This window comes from Geotrypetes seraphini, chromosome 15, assembly GCF_902459505.1.
Source record: "Geotrypetes seraphini chromosome 15, aGeoSer1.1, whole genome shotgun sequence".
NCBI lineage: Eukaryota > Metazoa > Chordata > Amphibia > Gymnophiona > Dermophiidae > Geotrypetes > Geotrypetes seraphini.
Genome location: NC_047098.1, coordinates 42,642,467 through 42,661,669, shown reverse-complemented (window position 1 = coordinate 42,661,669; position 19,203 = coordinate 42,642,467). Strand labels below are relative to the sequence as shown.

Genomic DNA, 19,203 nt, shown 5'->3' with positions numbered 1-19,203 from the left:
AGGGGGGAGGATTGGGGTACTTGGTTTGTGTTGTCATTTGCATCTGTGTTTGCTTTGCAAAATTTCAATAAAAATGTTTCAACACTAAATGTCAGCAATAATGTTTTATAAGTAAGAGTGATCGATAGGGAGCCAATGAGCTCTAATTAGGAGAGGTGTGACATGGTCTGCTCTACAAAACATGAACAAGTAATAAACAGGAACAAAGGCAACTCAGAAAAACAATGTAGAACTAACCTGCTCTGTGCAATGAGTACCCCAAGAAAAAGCCTTCGGCAATGCACATACTCACAGAAAACTCCCACAAAACATTCAGGAAAGAACTTAAAACTTTTCTATTCAAGAAATTTGTCAAATGATCTAACTAAACCTGATCGACCCTCCACAGATCCCGGCACATACTACATCTATTAACTATGTATTCTCCCTGGAAATGCCCAGGCCAACTCTTGTAAACCGCCTAGAACTGAAAGGTATTGGCAGGATTGAAGACACCAATGTAATGTAATGTAATGCAATCTGGCAACTTGCTGGAAAATCTTCAAGCCTGTAATGAGAATAACTGGGGCAAAAAGAAGCAGGCTATTCCATACAATTGAGCGCATACAGAGAGGGCGGGTCATATGGAATCCTCCAGGGACTAACAGAAAGAAGATTATTGAAGGTAGAAACCTAATCTTCCATTCTGTTATGCCCTTCCAGATTTCATACGCTAGGTGCAGGGCCAGATTAACCACTAGGCCAAGTAGGCACGTGCCTGGGGCCCACTGAAGGAGACCACTCAAAAAAAATAAATAAATAAATAAATTTCAGACGGCGACAGCCCGGCCCCTCCACAGCGATCGGCAACACCGCCCCCCCCTCGATCAGCGAAACAGGGCCGATGACTGCTTTCTCCCGCCGCTGCCGAAGCCTGTAAATAACTTTAACACACACCGCAGGGCTCTAACAGTGTGCGTGACGCTACCAGCTTCCCTCCTCCTCCTCCTCCATCAACCAAATGGAAGTTACGTCATGAGGGGGGAGGAAGGAGGAAGGAAGCAGTCAGCAGCACGCGTACTGTTAGAGCCCCGTGGCGTGTGTTAAAGTTATTTACAGGCTTTGGCAGCGGCAGGAGAAAGCAGTCACCGGCCTTGTTTTGCCGATCGAGGGGGGGGCCCGGTGTTGCCGATCACTACGGGGGGGGGGGGGCTTCGGCAGGGGCAGGAGAAAGCAGTAAATGAGTGGAAGTCACAGGCCTGGGGAGGGGAAGATGGAAGGGCAATAGAAATACATTATATTGGAGCAGGGGATTAGAGGGAGGGAGAGAAGGAGAAATGTTGGACAAGGGCAGGAGGGGTGCTAGATCATAGGGTGACAGGGAGGAGAAAACAACAGGAAAGAGAGAGGTGGTGAGATGATTGATCATGGGGAGAGGGACAGAAGGGAATAGAGATGGGATAATAAGATAGTGAAGGAAAAAGGACAGGGAGATGTCAGGAGAGGAGATGCTGGGCTACAAGAATGGAGGGAGGGGATATGCTGGAAATTGTGGGACCGACCAAGGGACAGGGGTGGCAAGGATATGAATGAGAAGAAGATAACCTCTTGCCCCTCACCGCTGCTGCTTTCCCACATGCGCCTGACGCTGACGGCACAAATTCTTCCCACTTCCATCATCTGCCCTCTTCTCTCCCTCCCTCCACCCCAGGCAATTCACTGAGGGGGGCAAGATAACTGATGGAATTGCTTGGGGTGGAGAGAGAGAGAAAGGGGCAGATGATGGAAGCGGGGAGAACTTGTGCCGTCAGCTTCAGGCGCATATGGGAAAGCAGCAGCAGTGGTGAGGAGCCCTCACCTCCTCACCACTGGTGCTGCTTTCCCACATGTTGAATGGGGGGGAAGAAGATAGTTAGTGAGATAGAGGAGGGATGAAGGAAAGGGGTGGCAAGCTGTGAGTAGACACAGTGAAAAGAGGGAAACTGAGGACTGAATAGTAAGAAAGAATTTAATTTAGATGGAGGCAGGAAATAGAGAAGGAAGAACAGAGAAGAAAAGGGAAGAGAGAAGAGAATTCCCAGAAACGGGGGACACAGATATCAGATCTGAGTGGAGGAAATGAGAAGAGAGAGACACTAAAAACCACAGGGAGGGAGAGAAAGAGAGATGGAATGAGAAATATGCCAGACCATGGGGGGAACAGAGGGAAGATGATGGATGCTAGACCAAAGAGGGGCGGGGGGAGCAGAAGGATTGATGGCAGAGGGAGGTAGAGATTTTCTGGAAAGGGCAGACACTGGATAGAAGGAAGCGAATGACAAGAAGATGAGGAAAGCAGAAACCACATGACAGAGGTAGAAAAAAAGTCTATTTTTTATTTTATTGCTTTAGAATAAAGTAATATTTTAGCTGTGTTGATAAATGTTTAGAAATAGAAATGGTGATCCTTTTATTGGACTAATTTTAATATATTTTTGGCTAACTTTCAGAGACCAAATTCTCCTTCCTCAGGTCAGGACGGAATACTGTAACAGCAGTATACTTTACTGACCTAAGGAAAGAGGGTTTGACTTCTGAAAGCTAATTAAAAAATGTATTAGTCCAATAAAATGGCATCTTATTTTCCCTTTTTTGTTTTATTTTTATTTGTTAATTTGTAAAGTGATTTGTTATTTCTCTTTTTTCAAATTTACATCTGCTATCTTTATATTTTGTTCAGTATTGGGGGGATATGCACCACTATTTCTTCACCCCTAAACTTTACCGTTCTTTCAGTTTATAACACAAGGCAGCATGCACTTCTCCGATGGTCACAGAATTCCTATGATCGTCAGAACAGCACAGAACATTCAGCCCGCCAGCCAGCGCTAAAAACCTCTTCCATGCTTTTGTAAAAAGTGGGTAGGGAGTTTAGTTTGTGATTACTTATTCCATACTGGGTGAGGGTGGTTCTGTGTCCTGTGTGTATGAAAGACATGGTTTTCTGTTAGCGTTGACCAGCCTTGTTTGGCGAAATGTATCAGGCATGGTTCCTGGGAGCACCTTGAATATACCCGATTTGAATCTCCTTATTGGCTTGCCTATCTTCTTTTGTTCCACATTGGATTCTTTGGTGGACCGCTTGCCTTGTTGTTTTCTTACAAATTAACATACATAGAGTGGAACATACTAGAGTAGTTACCCATATGTATGTATTTTTATACAAACATATGGGTTACAGTTGGACGACATAAAGTGAGGCAGTTGAGAGGAGTTGCAAACTTGGTTATTAATATAGACTTATGTTTCGAATAGTATTACTGCTTAACAATGCATTTGAACACTTTTATATATGTGTGGAAAGGGTTTAGAGTTAAAGTCCTGGGCAAGTAGGTGGGAAGGGAAGGGAAGGAAGGGGTGTTTTGTTCAGAGATGTTTGGGGGTTGCATAGAAGAAAAACTGTGCACTGGTATGCTAATCTTTGTTTGTTATGAATTTAAAAAAAATAATAAAAAATACAAGTGGAAATAAAGAAGTAAATAAAAAAACAGATAAATGGGGGCGGGACAGGGGCGAGGGGCCCAGTGTACTTGGGTGCCTAGGGTCCTTCGAAGAATTAATCCTGCCCCGGCTAGGTGACATAACAAAGCAATGGTAGCGGCTAGAGAAGGACAGAAGAGCCTGCCCTCAACACAGAGGTCCCAAAAGCGGCATCAGAATGAGCTGCCACATCTACTCGGTAAAACCAGGTAAAAATAGGAAGAGAGGACCAAAAAACTGCCCTGCAAATTTCATCAGGATGAATCACATGAGACTCTACCCATGACACAGCTACACTTCTAGTCGAGTGGGCTTTAAGCAAATCAGCAGCTGCTTGCCGTGGGTGATGTAAGTCACGGAAATGGACATTCAAATCCATTGAGCGATTGAGGACTTGGACGCTGGCCGACAACAGCAAGGCGCAGCAGTCAGGACAAAAAGGTGAACAGATAGCCGAAAATCATTAGTCCTTTCCAAATAGTGGAGCAAGACTCTCCTGACATACAACTTGTGCAAGATCTGATCTTTGTGCTCCAAACCTGTGGAATGAAACTCAGGCAAATGAACCTCCTGGTTGATATGAAAGGCTGATACCACCTTTAGCAGAAAGGAAGGTACAGTACAGCGGACAACTGCGTTTATAATACAGAGAAAGGATTCCCTGCATGAAAGAGCCTAAAGCTCCAAAATATGCTGTGTTGAGACAATGGTGACCAGAAAGACAGTTTTGATCATTAGATCCAGAAGAGAAGCATCCTTCAGTGGTTCGAATGGGGCTTCCCCAAGGCCCTGCAGAACTATGTTAAGATTCCATGAAGGGAAAGGAAGACACAAGAGAGAGCGCAAACAAAGTGCCCCTCTCAAAAATCTGGTCACATCTGGATGAGCAATAAGTGAACTAGTGCCTCTGCATGCTCTAAAACATGAAAGGCCTGCAACCTGAACTTTAAGGAAGGCCGCTGCTAAAACTTTTTCTAGGCCCACCTGAAGAAAAGCCAGGACTACCGAAATAGGAGCTCCACCTGATCCTTAGCACACCATAAGAAGCCATAGTAGAGGGTTTATTCAAGCGTAAGAGAGTTGAGATAACTACATTTGAATAACTGCACTTCATCAAGGCCAAGTGCTCAAGAGCCATGCCGTAAGACGAACGTGCCGTGGGTTCTCCATGGACACTGGCCCCTCACTGAGAAGATAATAATAATAAATCTTTATTTTTATACCGCAGTATCTCTCAGTTATATGCAGTTTACAATATAGAGAAGCTGTACACGATAATACATCAATAGTAGTTTTGTTGTTTTTTTTAATTCTTTATTCATTTTTCCATCTTACAAGTGCACAATATAACATCATATTAAATTTTTACATATCACTTGAAATTCATTCAATTATGATTTTACATACATAAATTTATTCCCTCCCCACCCAAACTTCCCACATATAATTTAATTCAAAATATCATATACAGTGGTACCTTGGATTACGAGCATAATCCGTTCCAGGAGCATGCTTGTAATCCAAAATGCTCGTTTATCAAAGCGAGTTTCCCCATAGGAAATAATGGAAACTCGCTTTGATGTGTTCCCCCCCCTGAAAACCGGCATTGCTCCCCTCGAAGGCCCCCCCCCTGCGATCCGGCACCCCCCTGCCTCGAACCGGCACCCCCCCGCCATGATCCGACCCCCCCTCCACGATCCGACCCCGCCCCCCTCCACGATCCGACACAACTGGGCACCCCCCCACCGCTTCTTACCCTCATCTGGGCACTCTTGAAGATCGGCCTACTCGTCTGCTGGGCCTTGAGCATCTGAGCATGCTCAAGGCCTGCGAGTTCACATTCACGTTCAGAACATGAACTCGCAGGCCTTGAGCATGCTCAGATGCTCAAGGCCCAGCAGACGAGTAGGCCGATCTTCAAGAGCCCAGATGAGGGTAAGAAGCGGGGGGGGGGGGGGGTGTGTGCGCCCAATTGTGTCGGGGGGATGTCGGATCGTGTCGGGGGGGGGGGGGAAGTAAATCGAGCCATGCTCGGTTTCCGAGGCACCGATTTTGCAAATGTTTTGCTCGTCTTGCAAAACACTCGCAAACCGGTGCACTCGTAAACAGAGGTACCACTGTACATATTATATTCCTATCTATAAATAAGACCTTTAAAAGAACTTTCTACCTACCCCCCTCCCCTACGTATAAATGTACTTTTTTTTTTTCTTTTAATTCTTTATTCATTTTAAAACTGACAAACAAGTGATTAATATTAAAACATTACATTACTAATAAAATATACATCACTTGACATTCTTATACATATAATCCATTAAAGTAGAAATTATAACCCTTTCCCCCCCCACCCAACAATTCTTCAATGAAAATTTTCATAATATATACAGAAATCCAATCATTAAATAAAAATATTAATCATCCAATTTCCCCCCCTTCCCCCAATAAAATACATGTATCCATCAGAAAGGAAAACGATGTTCATTCATTACAATAATTCTCTAATGGCCCCCAGATCTTTATAAAGTTGTTATAATTACCTTTATGTACAGCAATTGCTCTTTCCATTTTAAAAATGTGACAAAGTGAATTCCACCAAAAAGAATAATTAAGATTTGTATAATTTTTCCAATTAGCCATAATGTGCTGAATTGCCACCCCTGTCATTATTAATAGAATTTTGTTATTATAAGATGAAATTTGACTTTTTTTTCTTCATAGCCATGCCAAACAGAATAGTATCATAAGACAAAGCAACATGATTTTAAAGTAAATGGTTAACCTGCATCCAAATTGAATTCCAAAATAATTTAATACAGGGACAGTAAAAAAGTAAATGATCCAATGTCCCTACTTCCAGATTACAATGCCAGCATTTATTAGACTTAGATCTATCTAACTTTTGCAAACAAACTGGGGTCCAAAAAGCTCTATGCAACAAAAAGAACCAAGTTTGCCTCATAGATGCTGACACTGTACATCTCATTCTCCAAGGCCAAATTCGTGGCCATTGAGATACAGAAATTTGCTGCCTTATCTCAATACTCCAAATGTCTCTAAGACCAATTTTTGTTTTTTTATTCACATATCCAGATAATAATTTATACCACAAAGTGGCTTGATGTCACAGGAAATCAGCTTGAAAACAAAGGAACTCCAGACTATATTGATTATTCAGATTTTTCCATTCAGGGAACCCTACCTGAATAGCCTGCTTCAGCTGCAACCATTTAAAACTTTGTGATTTATTAAGACCGAATCTATGTTGCAGCTGTGAAAATTCAAGCAGTTTACCATCTGAAATAATGTCATTTAGAGTTCGAACGCCTGCAATGATCCAGGTTTTCCATAAGATTTTAGATCCGCCAATTTGAATCTTGGAATTAATCCATAAAGATTGATTTGTAGATTTACTTATTGGAATAGGTGCTAAATTGCTAATATATCTCAATGTTTTCCATGTATCTGATAAAATTCTATTCTCCTTATATCTTCTAGGTATTCTAATACTGGGCACATGAGCCAAATTCAAGGGAAACAAGAGACGCCATTCTAAATAAAGCCAATCCGGTGCATTCTGAAAAAGGTCTGGGAGGATCCAATACATATCTTGACGTAAAATATAGGCTTGATGATACCTATAAAAATTAGGAAAATTTACCCCACCCTCCTCAATTGTTTTTTGAAGAGATACTAAAGCAATTCTATGCATTTTACTTTGCCAAAGAAATTTCATAAGGATACCGTTAAGTTTTTTATAAAAGGACCCATGAAAAAAGATTGGAAAATGATATCTATTCATTATAATAATTTGTTAATGGCCCCTAAATCTTTTTAAAATTATTATAATTCCCTTTATGTATGGCAATTGATCTTTCCATTTTATATCAATAGTATTGAAATTCATATAGTTAATAAAATGTCAGTCAAATAGTTTTAACATTTTTTCTAAAATCTTAAGAAGCCGCAATTAAACCACTTAGTTTTACTCCATTTACCTGCTTGGAAAGAATGTTCTTTCAAGAAATCCTTTATTGATGAAGAGGGATCCAGGGTTTCTTGTCCCTCTGAAGACGGACGAGATCCGCATACCATGGTTGACAAATCCAGTCTGGAGCTACTAGAATCACCAGGCCAGGATGCGTTGCTATTGTGTAGATGACTCGACTGACCAGAGGCCACGGAGAGAACACATACAGGAGCTCATGAGCTGGCCAGAGCTGAACCGAGGCATCCAGGCCCCAGTCTTCCATGCTGTGTTTAAAGACTGAAGCAGCGCCTGGCCTTCGAGTTCTATGCTGAAGCCATCAAGTCCATTTGAGGCTGACCCTGGGGCTGTATGACCAGACAGAACGCCTTCTGCGAGAGGGACCATTCTCCTGGGTTCAGAACCTGTCAGCTGAGGAACTCTGCCTGAACATTGTTGACTCCGGCCACATGGGCCGCTGAGAGAGACAGACGATGTGTTTCCACCCAGTGAAACAGCATGCGAGCCTCCTGGCCTAAGAAAGTACTTCTTGTGCCCCCTTGATGATTTACATACGCAATGCTGTGGCGTTGTCGGAGAATACTCGCACCGCTCTTCCTTCCAGAAGGGGCAAGAGAGTGAATAATGCCAGCTGAATTTTCCTGTGCTCCAGACAATTGATCGACCAATGTTTCTGACAAGTCCACTGCCCCTGACTATCGGTTCCCGCAGTGAGCATCCATCATAAGAGTCATCCACTCTGAGATCCGAAGTCTGCCCTGGCAGAGAGCATTCCCCCTGAAGCCACCAGCTCAAGCTGCTGCAAACTGGCTCTGTCCAGCGGAGTGGCATCTGAAGGGGATGACGCTGCAGAGACCACCAAGAGAGGAGAGACTCCTGTAAAGGGCACCTGTGTGCTCGGGCCCAGGGGACTGCCTCCAAGGAGGCTGCTATGAACCCCAGAACCTACAGATAATGCCAGGCTGTGGGAGCCAGACAGTCCAGGAGGGCTCTGATCTGCTGTTGAAGTTTGTCTGCGTGCCCTGGGAAGAAACACATGACCCTATCTGGTGTCGAAGAGAAGACCCAGATACTCCAGGGACTGGGAGGGCATCAAGTAGCTCTTCTTGAAGTTGACAATCCAATCCAATGCCTGCAGCAGAGACACCACCGTCTCCACCACACTTTCGCACTTATGATGAGATGGAGCCCGGATCAACCAATCATCCAAGTAAGGATGGACCTGGATTAGAGAGTTGCACGAGGACAGAAATCCCACCCATCCCCACAAGGAATTACCTCCATCCCCACCCGTCCCCATAAAAAGCAGCAATTACTTCCGACAGGATCATCAATTCCACAGTTTCTTTTGTGTTTGTGCTGCTGTTTTCCTTGTGGAATCTCTTTGGTGGAACCCTTTTTTTGTTTTCTGTTCAGGTAATTAACTTATAAACCCCATCTTTCACTAAGGCTGTCGTGTCCATTATATTATAAGGAAGAATCCTCCTTCCAAAGCCTTCCATCCCCGTGAAAGTCCCGTGGGTTAGGGGGGATTCCCGCGGGACCCCCGATCCCCGTGCAGACCTCTAACCTGGATCCCTGCCAGTAGAGAAAAGCTGCCACAACTACTATCACACCTTGATAAAAGTCTGTGGTGCCATTGCAAGGCCAAAGGGCAGGGCTGCGAACTGGAAATCTGTTGCAGAATATAGAAAAGCAGAAACCTGTAGGATGCTCTGGGTAGATTGGAAAATGGAGGTAATTCCCTGTGAGATCCAGGGATGCCAGAAACTTTCCTGGAGAGACAGTAGCTATGACTGTGTGCATTATTTCCAAGCGAAAATGAGAAATCTGCAAGAAGTGGATGACCAAATTTAGATCCAGAATGAGTCTCCTGTCCTCCAAGCCTTTCTTTGGCACAATGAAGTATAAGGAGTATCTCCCTAAGACCGATTCGTGGTCTGGAATGGTTTCTATTGCTTTGATGTGTAAGAGACATTGCAGAGTAGAGCGGACTCTGGACTCCTTTTCTGGCCGACATGCCAGAGAGTCCAGAAAAATTTGGGAGGGAGGTAAAAGAAGTCCATCTTGTGCCCCTCCCAAATGATGTCTAGCACTCATTGATCCGATGGAACGTTGAGTCCACGCCTAATAAAACTGAGAAAGTCAGCTTCCGATATGATGAAGCCCCGCCTGACCTCTGGCATCCCTGGGGCTTTTAACCTGATGATGCCTGGAATTGGAACTGTTGTAACGAGGGCGATAGCCCTGGGAATATCTCTTGGAGGAAGATCTGGTGGAGTCCTAACGAAACCTGTGGGAGGAATGAAAATTACTACAATCCCCACCCAGCATCCGGTGAGACCTATTCAAAGGGAGAGACTTAGGGCAGCGCTCAGCAACACTGGTCATGAGGTCATCCAGACCTTTACCAACAAGAAGTTGGTCCTTGAAAGGAAATCTGCTTAAAGTGGCCTTTGAGGCACCATCCCTAGCCCAAAGAGTCTGGCGCACAGAGACCTTACTAAGATCTTGAATGGTATCATAAAGGGCATCCGCCACATAATCTACATCATCCATCACCAGAGGAGGACAGGCATACACCTTCATAGAGGACGCATTCCGCAATCTGGTATTACAGCTCGCACTGTAAAGGAAGCGGTCACCGCTATTTGAAAAAGTTCTCTCAACATAATGTCCACTCTGCGATCCTGAGAATCCTAAAGCATCACTCTCCCATCACTAAGGAGGGCTGTGCACCTGATAGGCTGTTCAAAAACTTGCTGGAAATCAAAAGCCAGAGGATAAAGCTTAGACGTAGCTTTAGAAGGTCGAAAAGAGCTTTCTGGGGTATCCCATTGTTCTGTAACCAGACCAAGAAACTGTGGATGGGATGGAAAAAAGACAGCACATTAGAATGATCTATGACTGAAGCTCGAGAAGTGGAAGGTAGAGAATCCAATTTGAGCTCTTTTAGAACATCAGCAATAAAAAAAGTGGACAGAACCATGCTTAAAGTCTGCGAACAGAAGGGTTATCACCCAAATTCAAACTCTCAGGGCGGCTGAGGTTACCAGTCCCAGCAAGGGTATCAATCAGATCCAAAATAGAAGCAGTGTCAGGTGACAGAAGAGGCATAATATCTGAATGGCTACTACTGCAATTGAGGTCTGCCACAGCCAGACAAGAGGGTTCCCGAATAGGAAACTCCACCACCAGTGCAACAGGCTGAGAAAGACCCGATGTGACCACCGGCTGTGTCAAACAAGTGGGGTCTGAAGAATACGATTTCCAGAGAAGCCAAATAAAATCTGGTGAAAAGGTCACACCCCGCAACTATGGCATGCCACACCAAAAAAAGAGAGTCCCCACACTTGGAACACAGGTATTTTGCACCAGACTCCAGAACGGCATCTGGGCGAGATTTTTTTAACAAAGTCACAGACCTAGGCCAGTTCCCCAGCCCTAGAGTACTCGTAGGAGGCAAAGTCCGAAGCTCCCGCCCCCCTCCCCCAGCGTGCTGCGGCACATGGTCGCTGATCCGGTGCCAATCCAGCGAAATCAATGCACACATTCAACAGATTAAGGGCTGGAGAGTCCACCCATATGATTTTTTAAAAATCAAATAGAGGGTTTTTAAGGCAGAAATAAACTTTGACAAAAAGATCGTTTAAAATCCAAGATGGCTGCCACCAGTGAATTTGCGTCAAAAACTGTGCCCCAAGTTCATGCAAAAATTACCCCCCCCCCCAAAAAAAAATAGCAATTTGGGGTCTGGGGAAGTGGGGGACCTGAACCCTACCCTAAAACATTGTGAAAAATGCCTTTTAAAATGTTTAACAAGCCACCGCCAAAGTTCCCATAGGAAATAATGGAGGTTTTACTCAGTCTCAGCAGTGCCAGCCTGTTAGCACTTTCACAGCAACTGAATGGAGGAAAAGGATTTTTCTGCCTCGGAAACTGCTTCAAATGACCAGATTTGAAGATCTTTGGACTACCAGTCAACCGGACACCAACTGTGACCTCCGCCCCCCTGGATCCTCACCACGTGGTCAGGGTAGGAGGGAAAAAAAAAAAAATCAGCCTGCACCTTGAAACCCAGGGTATTTCACTCCAGATGCATACAATCTGTGCTTAAAACTCATGACAAGGTCAGCAGGCAAGCGAACTCCCAAGGGAATGAACCCCAAGTCTAAGAGTGGCACACAGCAGGCTGGCGCACAGATCCACCAGTTTCTTTGTGAAGCAGCAGTCCGGCTCTACAGGACTGCTTCTTTTCCTCTGACAAGGGACCACTGGAAAGGGGATTCAAGGTACTGGAGCCACCGAAAAAAAATGAACTTTAAGCAGAGCATTCAAAAGACTTCTGCAAATTGCTTACAGAAATTGAAACTGGATACATTTCTAGTTCTCAGTCTAAACGAGAGGAGCATGTAACAGAATTGGCACATACATTCACCTCTTTTATGTGCCCCCCAGAGCCATGGGGGGGGTTGTGGGGGGCAGAGTATTGGGGCAAATATGCCATAGGGGTGGGAGAAGAAAGCTGAAGACTTGCTATGGTTGAGGGGAATAAAGATACAGTGACAGCTAAGAAGGTGAGGAGACGGAATTAGAGACTGGGGTATTGCATGCACGAGAAGACTTAGGAGCAGACAATTATGGGCCATGTTGGTATTTAGAGGGAGATAGAACTGCAGTTGGATTGAGAGGGAACTGAGGCAGATGGAAGGAATTCCAGGCCTTATGATAGTGGAATTATACACATAAACACTACAAATGGATTTTACTGAATCTTGAAACATTGCGCACAGAATTTTCATGTTTTTTTACGCAGAATTCCATCAGGAGTAAATGAAAATTCTAACAGCAGAATGTCATCATAACTCATTGTAACCCTAACCCTTGTATAACCCTTTTTCCATAGACTGCTACTGTCCTCATTATGCAATGTACAGTTTCAAACAGCAGAATATGCAAGTTTATAATTTCTTTCATAGGTATGGCCACTCTGTCTCAAAGCTTAATAAACAAACAAACTCTCACAGCACTATCAATTCTATCCTTGTGTTATTTGTAGAACATTGAAAGCCAGCTGCCAGGCTTGTGTGGCCAATTTATCCTGCTGTCCATGGAGAACCCATTTTATAAAGATAAGCAACTCCACTGTCTCTTTGAACAAGCAAGAATCAGACATCTCAGACACCAAAGCTGAGAATTGCACATGGTAGGTGTTAAAACATTCAAGTGAAGAGCAACCCGGTATAGAAGGTTATGGAGGCAGATTGAAGGCATTAACAACTAAACTTTAGAGACCTGCTTGAAGACCTACTGCTCTCAGAGGGCTGGTCCAAGCGGCAGAATTTTGTAAAATGTATGAATTGTGGACCATTTGACTGCTTTACCAATTTTGGGAATGTGAGCTATGGAGTTAGCCTTAAGCACCAAGTTGGCGGGCCTGAAATTTGTAGTATCAAATTACACTTTCCTGTTGGATATTTGGAGACAGGAGTACCTCAGACACCCTTCTATTTAAGTTTTATTGATCCGTTGATCCTCTGGCTCCCTCTGATCTCTTATTCTTATTGTGAATTATAATGAAGCATATGTGATATTGAATGAAGTATTTTGATATTGTTGCAATGATTAATAAAAAGATGTTTGGAAATAATAATTTAAACATATAGAAATAGCTTCTTTGTGTTTGAATTATTATGGATACTCTGAGAAACATGATCTGCCAGGTCCAGAAAAACTGTTCTTGAGCTAAGAAACCAGGAAAGCTCTGACTTAACCTTTTGTTCCAGCTTGACTGGTTGTCAGTAGGGGAGACACCCAAAGAGCTGAGCCACACACTTTTGAAAATATTTTCCTATAAACACTAAACAGAAGAAATCCTGTGAAAAACCAAAACCCTCAAGACATGAGTCTATGACGTGAACAAGACCTCAAAAAGTACTGTTAAGAGAACAAAACCTTACTGACAGGTATAATTTGACCTTATTCGTGCTGTCCTTCCAAAGTTTAAAGTCAGATCATCCATAGCACAGCCATCATATAAATTCTTACCTCGCATGTTTTAGTGCTTGCAGCCTTTTTCAAAATCGATGGCTTTTGTATGACTAGAGTAGGAGGTGGTGGTGGTGGTGGTGGTGGTGGTGGTGGAGGTGGATGATGTGGCAGCGGTGGCACTTCCAACATCACAGATGCAGTTTGCAAGTTATTTTTCAACAAGTCTGGTGTGTGACATCTTTGGCATAAGGAATTTTCTGAGCCGTCAGCCATCTCTCTTTTCTGAAAGAATATTTTAATTTATAGTCAATAAGATTACATTTATTCTGCAACTGGCAATGAATAAAAAAAGCAGTTACTTACCGTAACAGTTGTTATCCAGGGACAGCAGGAAGCTATTCTCACATAGTAACATAATAGATGACGGCAGATAAAGACCTGAATGGTCCATCTAGTCTGCCCAACCTGATTCAATTTAAATTTTTTTCTTCTTAGCTATTTCTGGGCAAGAATCCAAAGCTCTACCCGGTACTGTGCTTGGGTTCCTACTGCCGAAATCTCCATTAAACCTACTCCAGCCCATCTACACCCTCCCAGCCATTGAAGCCCTCCCCAGCCCATCCTCCACCAAATGGCCATATACAGACACAGACCGTGCAAGTCTGCCCAGTACTGGCCTTAGTTCAATTTTTAATATTATTTTCTGATTCTAGATCCTCTGTGTTCATCCCACGCTTCTTTGAACTCAGTCACAGTTTTCCTCTCCACCACCTCTCTCGGGAGCTCATTCCAGGCATCCACCACCCTCTCTGTAAAGCAGAATTTTCTAACATTGCCTTTGAATCTACCACCCCTCAACCTCAAATTATGTCCTCTGGTTTTACCATTTTCCTTTCTCTGGAAAAGATTATGTTCTACGTTAATACCCTTCAAGTATTTGAACATCTGAATCATATCTCCCCTGTCTCTCCTTTCCTCTAGGGTATACATATTCAGGGCTTCCAGTCTTTCCTCATATGTCTTCTGGCGCAAGCCTCCTATCATTTTCGTCGCCCTCCTCTGGACCGCTTCAAGTCTTCTTACATCCTTCGCCAGATACGGTCTCCAAAACTGAACACAATATTCCAAGTGGGGCCTTACCAATGACCTGTACAGGGGCATCAACACCTTCTTCCTTCTACTGGCTACGCCTCTCTTTATACAGCCCAGCATCCTTCTGGAAGCAGCCACTGCCTTGTCACACTGTTTTTTCGCCTTTAGATCTTCGGACACTATCACCCCAAGGTCCTCTCCCGTCCGTGCATATCAGCTTCTCTCCTCCTATGGGTGACGTCATCCACGGAGCCCGGATGCAGACAGCCTTGCAAGCAGACTTGCTTGAAGAAACGTAGACGTTTAGAGTCAGCCGCACCGTGCATGCATGAGTGCCTTCCTGCCCAGCGCAGATAGCTAGCAGATAAGCCAACCAAAGGAGGTGGGTGGGTTGTGAGAATAGCTGTCTGCTGTCCCTGGATAACAATTGTTACGGTACGTAACTGTGCTTTATCCCAGGACAAGTAGGCAGCCTATTCTCACATATGGGTGACCTCCAAGCTAACTAGAATAGGATGGTGGGAGCGTTGGCAACTTAGGAGAATAAATTTTGTAATACTCTCTGGCCAAAATGGCCATCCCGTCTGCTGAAAACATCCAGACAATAATAAGAGGTGAAAGTATGAACCAAGGACCAGGTGGGCTGTGACTCAACTCTGTAGTTGTAATCCAGCCTGGGCATAGCAGGAAGAGATACAAGCAGCCATCCAGTTGGAGATGGTACGCTTAGAGATTGGATGTCCCAACTTGTTTGGATCGAAGGAGACAAAAAGTTGAGGAGCAGATCTGTGTGGTTTGGTGCGTTCCATATAAATGGCCAAAGCACGTTTACAGTCCAGAGGATGAGAATGAGGCCTTGGAAAAACAATGGAAGATTGATTGAGATGAAATTCTGAAACCACTTTCGGTAAGAATTTAGGATGAGTAGAGGACCACCTTGTCATGATGGAACACAGTGAAAGGTGGATCAGCAACTAACGCTTGCAGCTCACTGACTCTTTGAGCAGATGTGAGGGCAATGAGAAATACTACTTTCCAAGTAAGATACTTCAGATGAGCTGTAGACATTGGTTTGAATGGAGGCTTCATCAATTGAGCAAGCACAACATTGAGATCCCAAACCACTGGAGGCGGTTTGAGAGGAGGCTTGATACTGAAAAGTCCTTTCATGAATCTGGAAACCACCGGATGGAATGTTGGCCAGTCGATCCTGCAGATTTAGATCCATATCTACAATGCATAACCAGGCTAGGCGAAGCAAAGCCACCGAGAATGAAGTGACCCTGGAGGACATTTCAAAAGCATCAGACAGAGGAGACAGCGGTGATAATCCACGTTGGAACCAACAACATCAGCAGGAGGAGCTACAACAGGACTACACTAACTGAGCAGTTCAGGATCCTGGGGAGGAAACTGAAGCTGAGCACGTAACGTCCAGAGTGGCATAGACTTGGCTTTAAACTGAGGAGAAGGGGAAAGCCAACAGTCAACCTGACCTCGACACATCGGACCAAAGTATCGAACAAGGATACTGAACCAGAAATTTGTAAAAGAGGGCTCGGGACTGAGAGGGAACTTTTGGGAAAAGGACACAAGGACGCAATGCAGGGAGCCATTGCACAAATGAACCTAGCAAACAGGATTAAGAGAGAACAACATGAGCCAGAGGGTCATCCAAACATGGGGAAGCAGGCTGAGGACAACACAGACACACCGCAGGATGGGGATGAACACAACAATGCTCGGGGGCTGGCAACCCATGAGGAGGATGGCAGGGGCGCCAAACCACGAGGAGAACCAGCGGAAAAGGCAAACAACCAGGACTTAAATTGCCTATACACTAATGCTAGGAGCCTAAGAGCCAAAATGGGAGAACTAGAAGTCATAGCCAGTACAAAGGACCTGGACATAATAGGAGTCACAGAAACGTGGTGGACTGATGACAACAAATGGGATGTAGCCATACCAGGATACAAACTCCACAGGAGGGACAGGACACACAAGAAGGGTGGAGGAATAGCGCTTTATATAAAGGACTCCATACCTTCAACCAGGATGGAAACAACAGTAAGGGCGGACGACTTGGAATCACTATGGATTAAGCTACCTGGAGGAACTGGAGCAGACATAAAATTGGGCCTGTACTATCGCCCACCTGGACAACCGGAAGCACTCGGCCAGGACCTGGAGGCTGAGCTGAGGCAGATATGCAAAAGCGGAAGCGTGATGGTGATGGGAGACTTCAACTACCCTGGGATAGACTGGAGTATTGGACACTCAAACTGCATAAGGGAGACCAAATTCCTAGAAACCACGAGGGACTGTTTCATGGAACAGCTGGTCACGGAACCAACATGGGGGGTGCCACTCTCGACCTAATCCTCAACGGGCTAGGGGGACCTGCAAAGGAGGTGGCGGTGCTAGAACCCCTAGGAAACAGCGATCACAACATGATCCAGTGCAAGCTGGAAATTGGATTATCAAAGGTGAAAAGAACCACAGCAACAGCACTCAACTTCAAAAAAGGGAATTATGATGGCATGAGGAAAATGGTGGGAAAGAAACTCAACGGTAGCGCAAGGAAGATGGAGTCTGTAGAAAAAGCCTGGTCCCTACTCAAGGGCACGGTGCAAGAGGCACAGAACCTGTACATCCCCAGATTCAGGAAGGGGTGCAAAAAAATCTGAACAAAAAACCCAGCGTGGATAACAACTGCAGTGAAAAAGGCGATAAGTGACAAGAAAGCATCGTTCAAAAAATGGAAAAAGGACCAAACAAAGGACAACCAAAAGGAGCACAAAGACACCGTGTGGTTAGGAAAGCTAAAAGAGAATATGAGGAGAGACTGGTGGAGGAAGCAACAAACTTCAAATCGTTCTTCAGATATGTGAAGGGGAAGCAACCAGCAAGGGAAGAAGTGGGGCCATTGGATGATGGAGACAAAAAAGGAGTGGTAAAAGAGATAGCAGACAGGTTAAATAAGTTCTTCACGTCAGTCTTCACGAGGGAGGACACATCCAATATTCCGGAACCGGAGGACATCGTAAATGGGGATCGGGATGAAAAGCTGGTCCAACTAGAGGTAAGCCAAGAGGATGTCCTCAGGCAGATAGACAGACTAAAGAGCGACAAATCGCCAGGTCCGGACGGCATTCACCCAAGGGTACTCAAGGAACTAAGGAACGAAATAGCAGAGCCACTTCGCCAAATATGTAACCTATCCTTAAAAACTGGAGAGATCCCGGAGGATTGGAAAATTGCAAATGTCACGCCCATCTTCAAGAAGGATTCAAGGGGGAACCCGGGAAACTACAGGCCGGTGAGCTTGACCTCGGTCCCGGGAAAGATGATGGAAGCGCTGATTAAGGACAGATTGGGAAGCAGAAACTTGAGGTACAACTATACGATTGGAGGGATATTATTGAATGAAAGTACACAGGAAAGGGACTTGGGGGTAATGGTGGACATGACAATGAAGCCGAGGGCACAGTGCGCAGCGGCCGCTAAGAGAGTGAATAGAATGCTTGGTATAATCAAGAAGGGCATTGCGACCAGAACGAAAGAAGTTATTCTGCCGTTGTATCGGGCGATGGTGCGTCCGCATCAGGAGTACTGCGTCCAATTTTGGTCGCCGTATCTTAAGAAGGATATGGCATTACTCGAAAGGGTCCAGAGGAGAGCGACACATCTGATAAAAGGTATGGAAAACCTTTCATATGCTGAGAGATTGGAGAAATTAGGTCTTTTTTCTCTGGAGAAGAGGAGACTTAAAGGGGATATGATAGAAACTTACAAGATCATGAAGGGCATAGAGAAAGTAGAGAGAGACAGATTCTTCAAACTTTCAAAAAATAAAAGAACAAGAGGGCACTCGGAAAAGTTGAAAGGGGACAGATTCAAAACGAATGCTAGGAAGTTCTTCTTTACCCAACGTGTGGGTTCTTCTTTACCCAATGCGCTTCCAGAGGACGTAATAGGGCAGAGTACGGTAATGGGGTTTAAGAAAAGATTGGATAATTACCTACTGGAAAAGGGGATAGAGGGGTATAGATAGAGGATTACTGCACAGGTCCTGGACCTGTTGGGCCGCCGCGAGAGCGGACTGCTGAGCACGATGGACCTCAGGTCTGACCCAGCAGAGGCATTGCTTATGTTCTTATGTTATGTATCTGTGAACACATAGAAAACAATGGACAGCTAAAGTCGAGCCAGCATGGCTTCTGCAAGGGTAGGTCATGCCTCACAAACTTATTGTACTTCTTTGAGGGGGTAAACAGACAGGTGGATAAAGGGGAATCCATTGACATCATTTACCTTGACTTTCAAAAAGCCTTCGACAAGGTACCGCACGAAAGACTGCTTAAAAAGCTGTGGAAACACGGGGTGCAAGGGGATCAAAAACTGGCTGGCAGACAGGAAACAGAGGGTTGGAGTAAAGGGCCATTACTCAGACTGGCATTGGGTCACGAGCGGAGTTCCGCAGGGGTCGGTGCTGGGACCGCTCCTGTTCAATATATTTATTAATGACCTGGAGGCGGGAACAAATTGCGAAGTTATTAAATTTGTGGATGACACCAAACTCTACCGCAGGGTTGAAACCATGGAAGACTACGAAGATCTCCAAAGGGACCTAA

At 44.7% G+C, this 19,203-nt stretch overlaps 1 protein-coding gene across 4 annotated transcripts in view; it reads right to left on the bottom strand.

Moving 5' to 3' along the window:
• PRR11 (proline rich 11) overlaps positions 1–19,203 on the bottom strand; it is a 94,792-nt gene that overhangs the window by 44,619 nt on the left and 30,970 nt on the right. For all 4 annotated transcript variants that reach the window (XM_033921580.1, XM_033921583.1, XM_033921581.1 and 1 more), the window contains one exon: positions 13,535–13,759. In XM_033921580.1, coding sequence (XP_033777471.1) covers positions 13,535–13,759 — 225 coding nt within the window. The remainder of the gene's footprint in view (positions 1–13,534; positions 13,760–19,203) is intronic.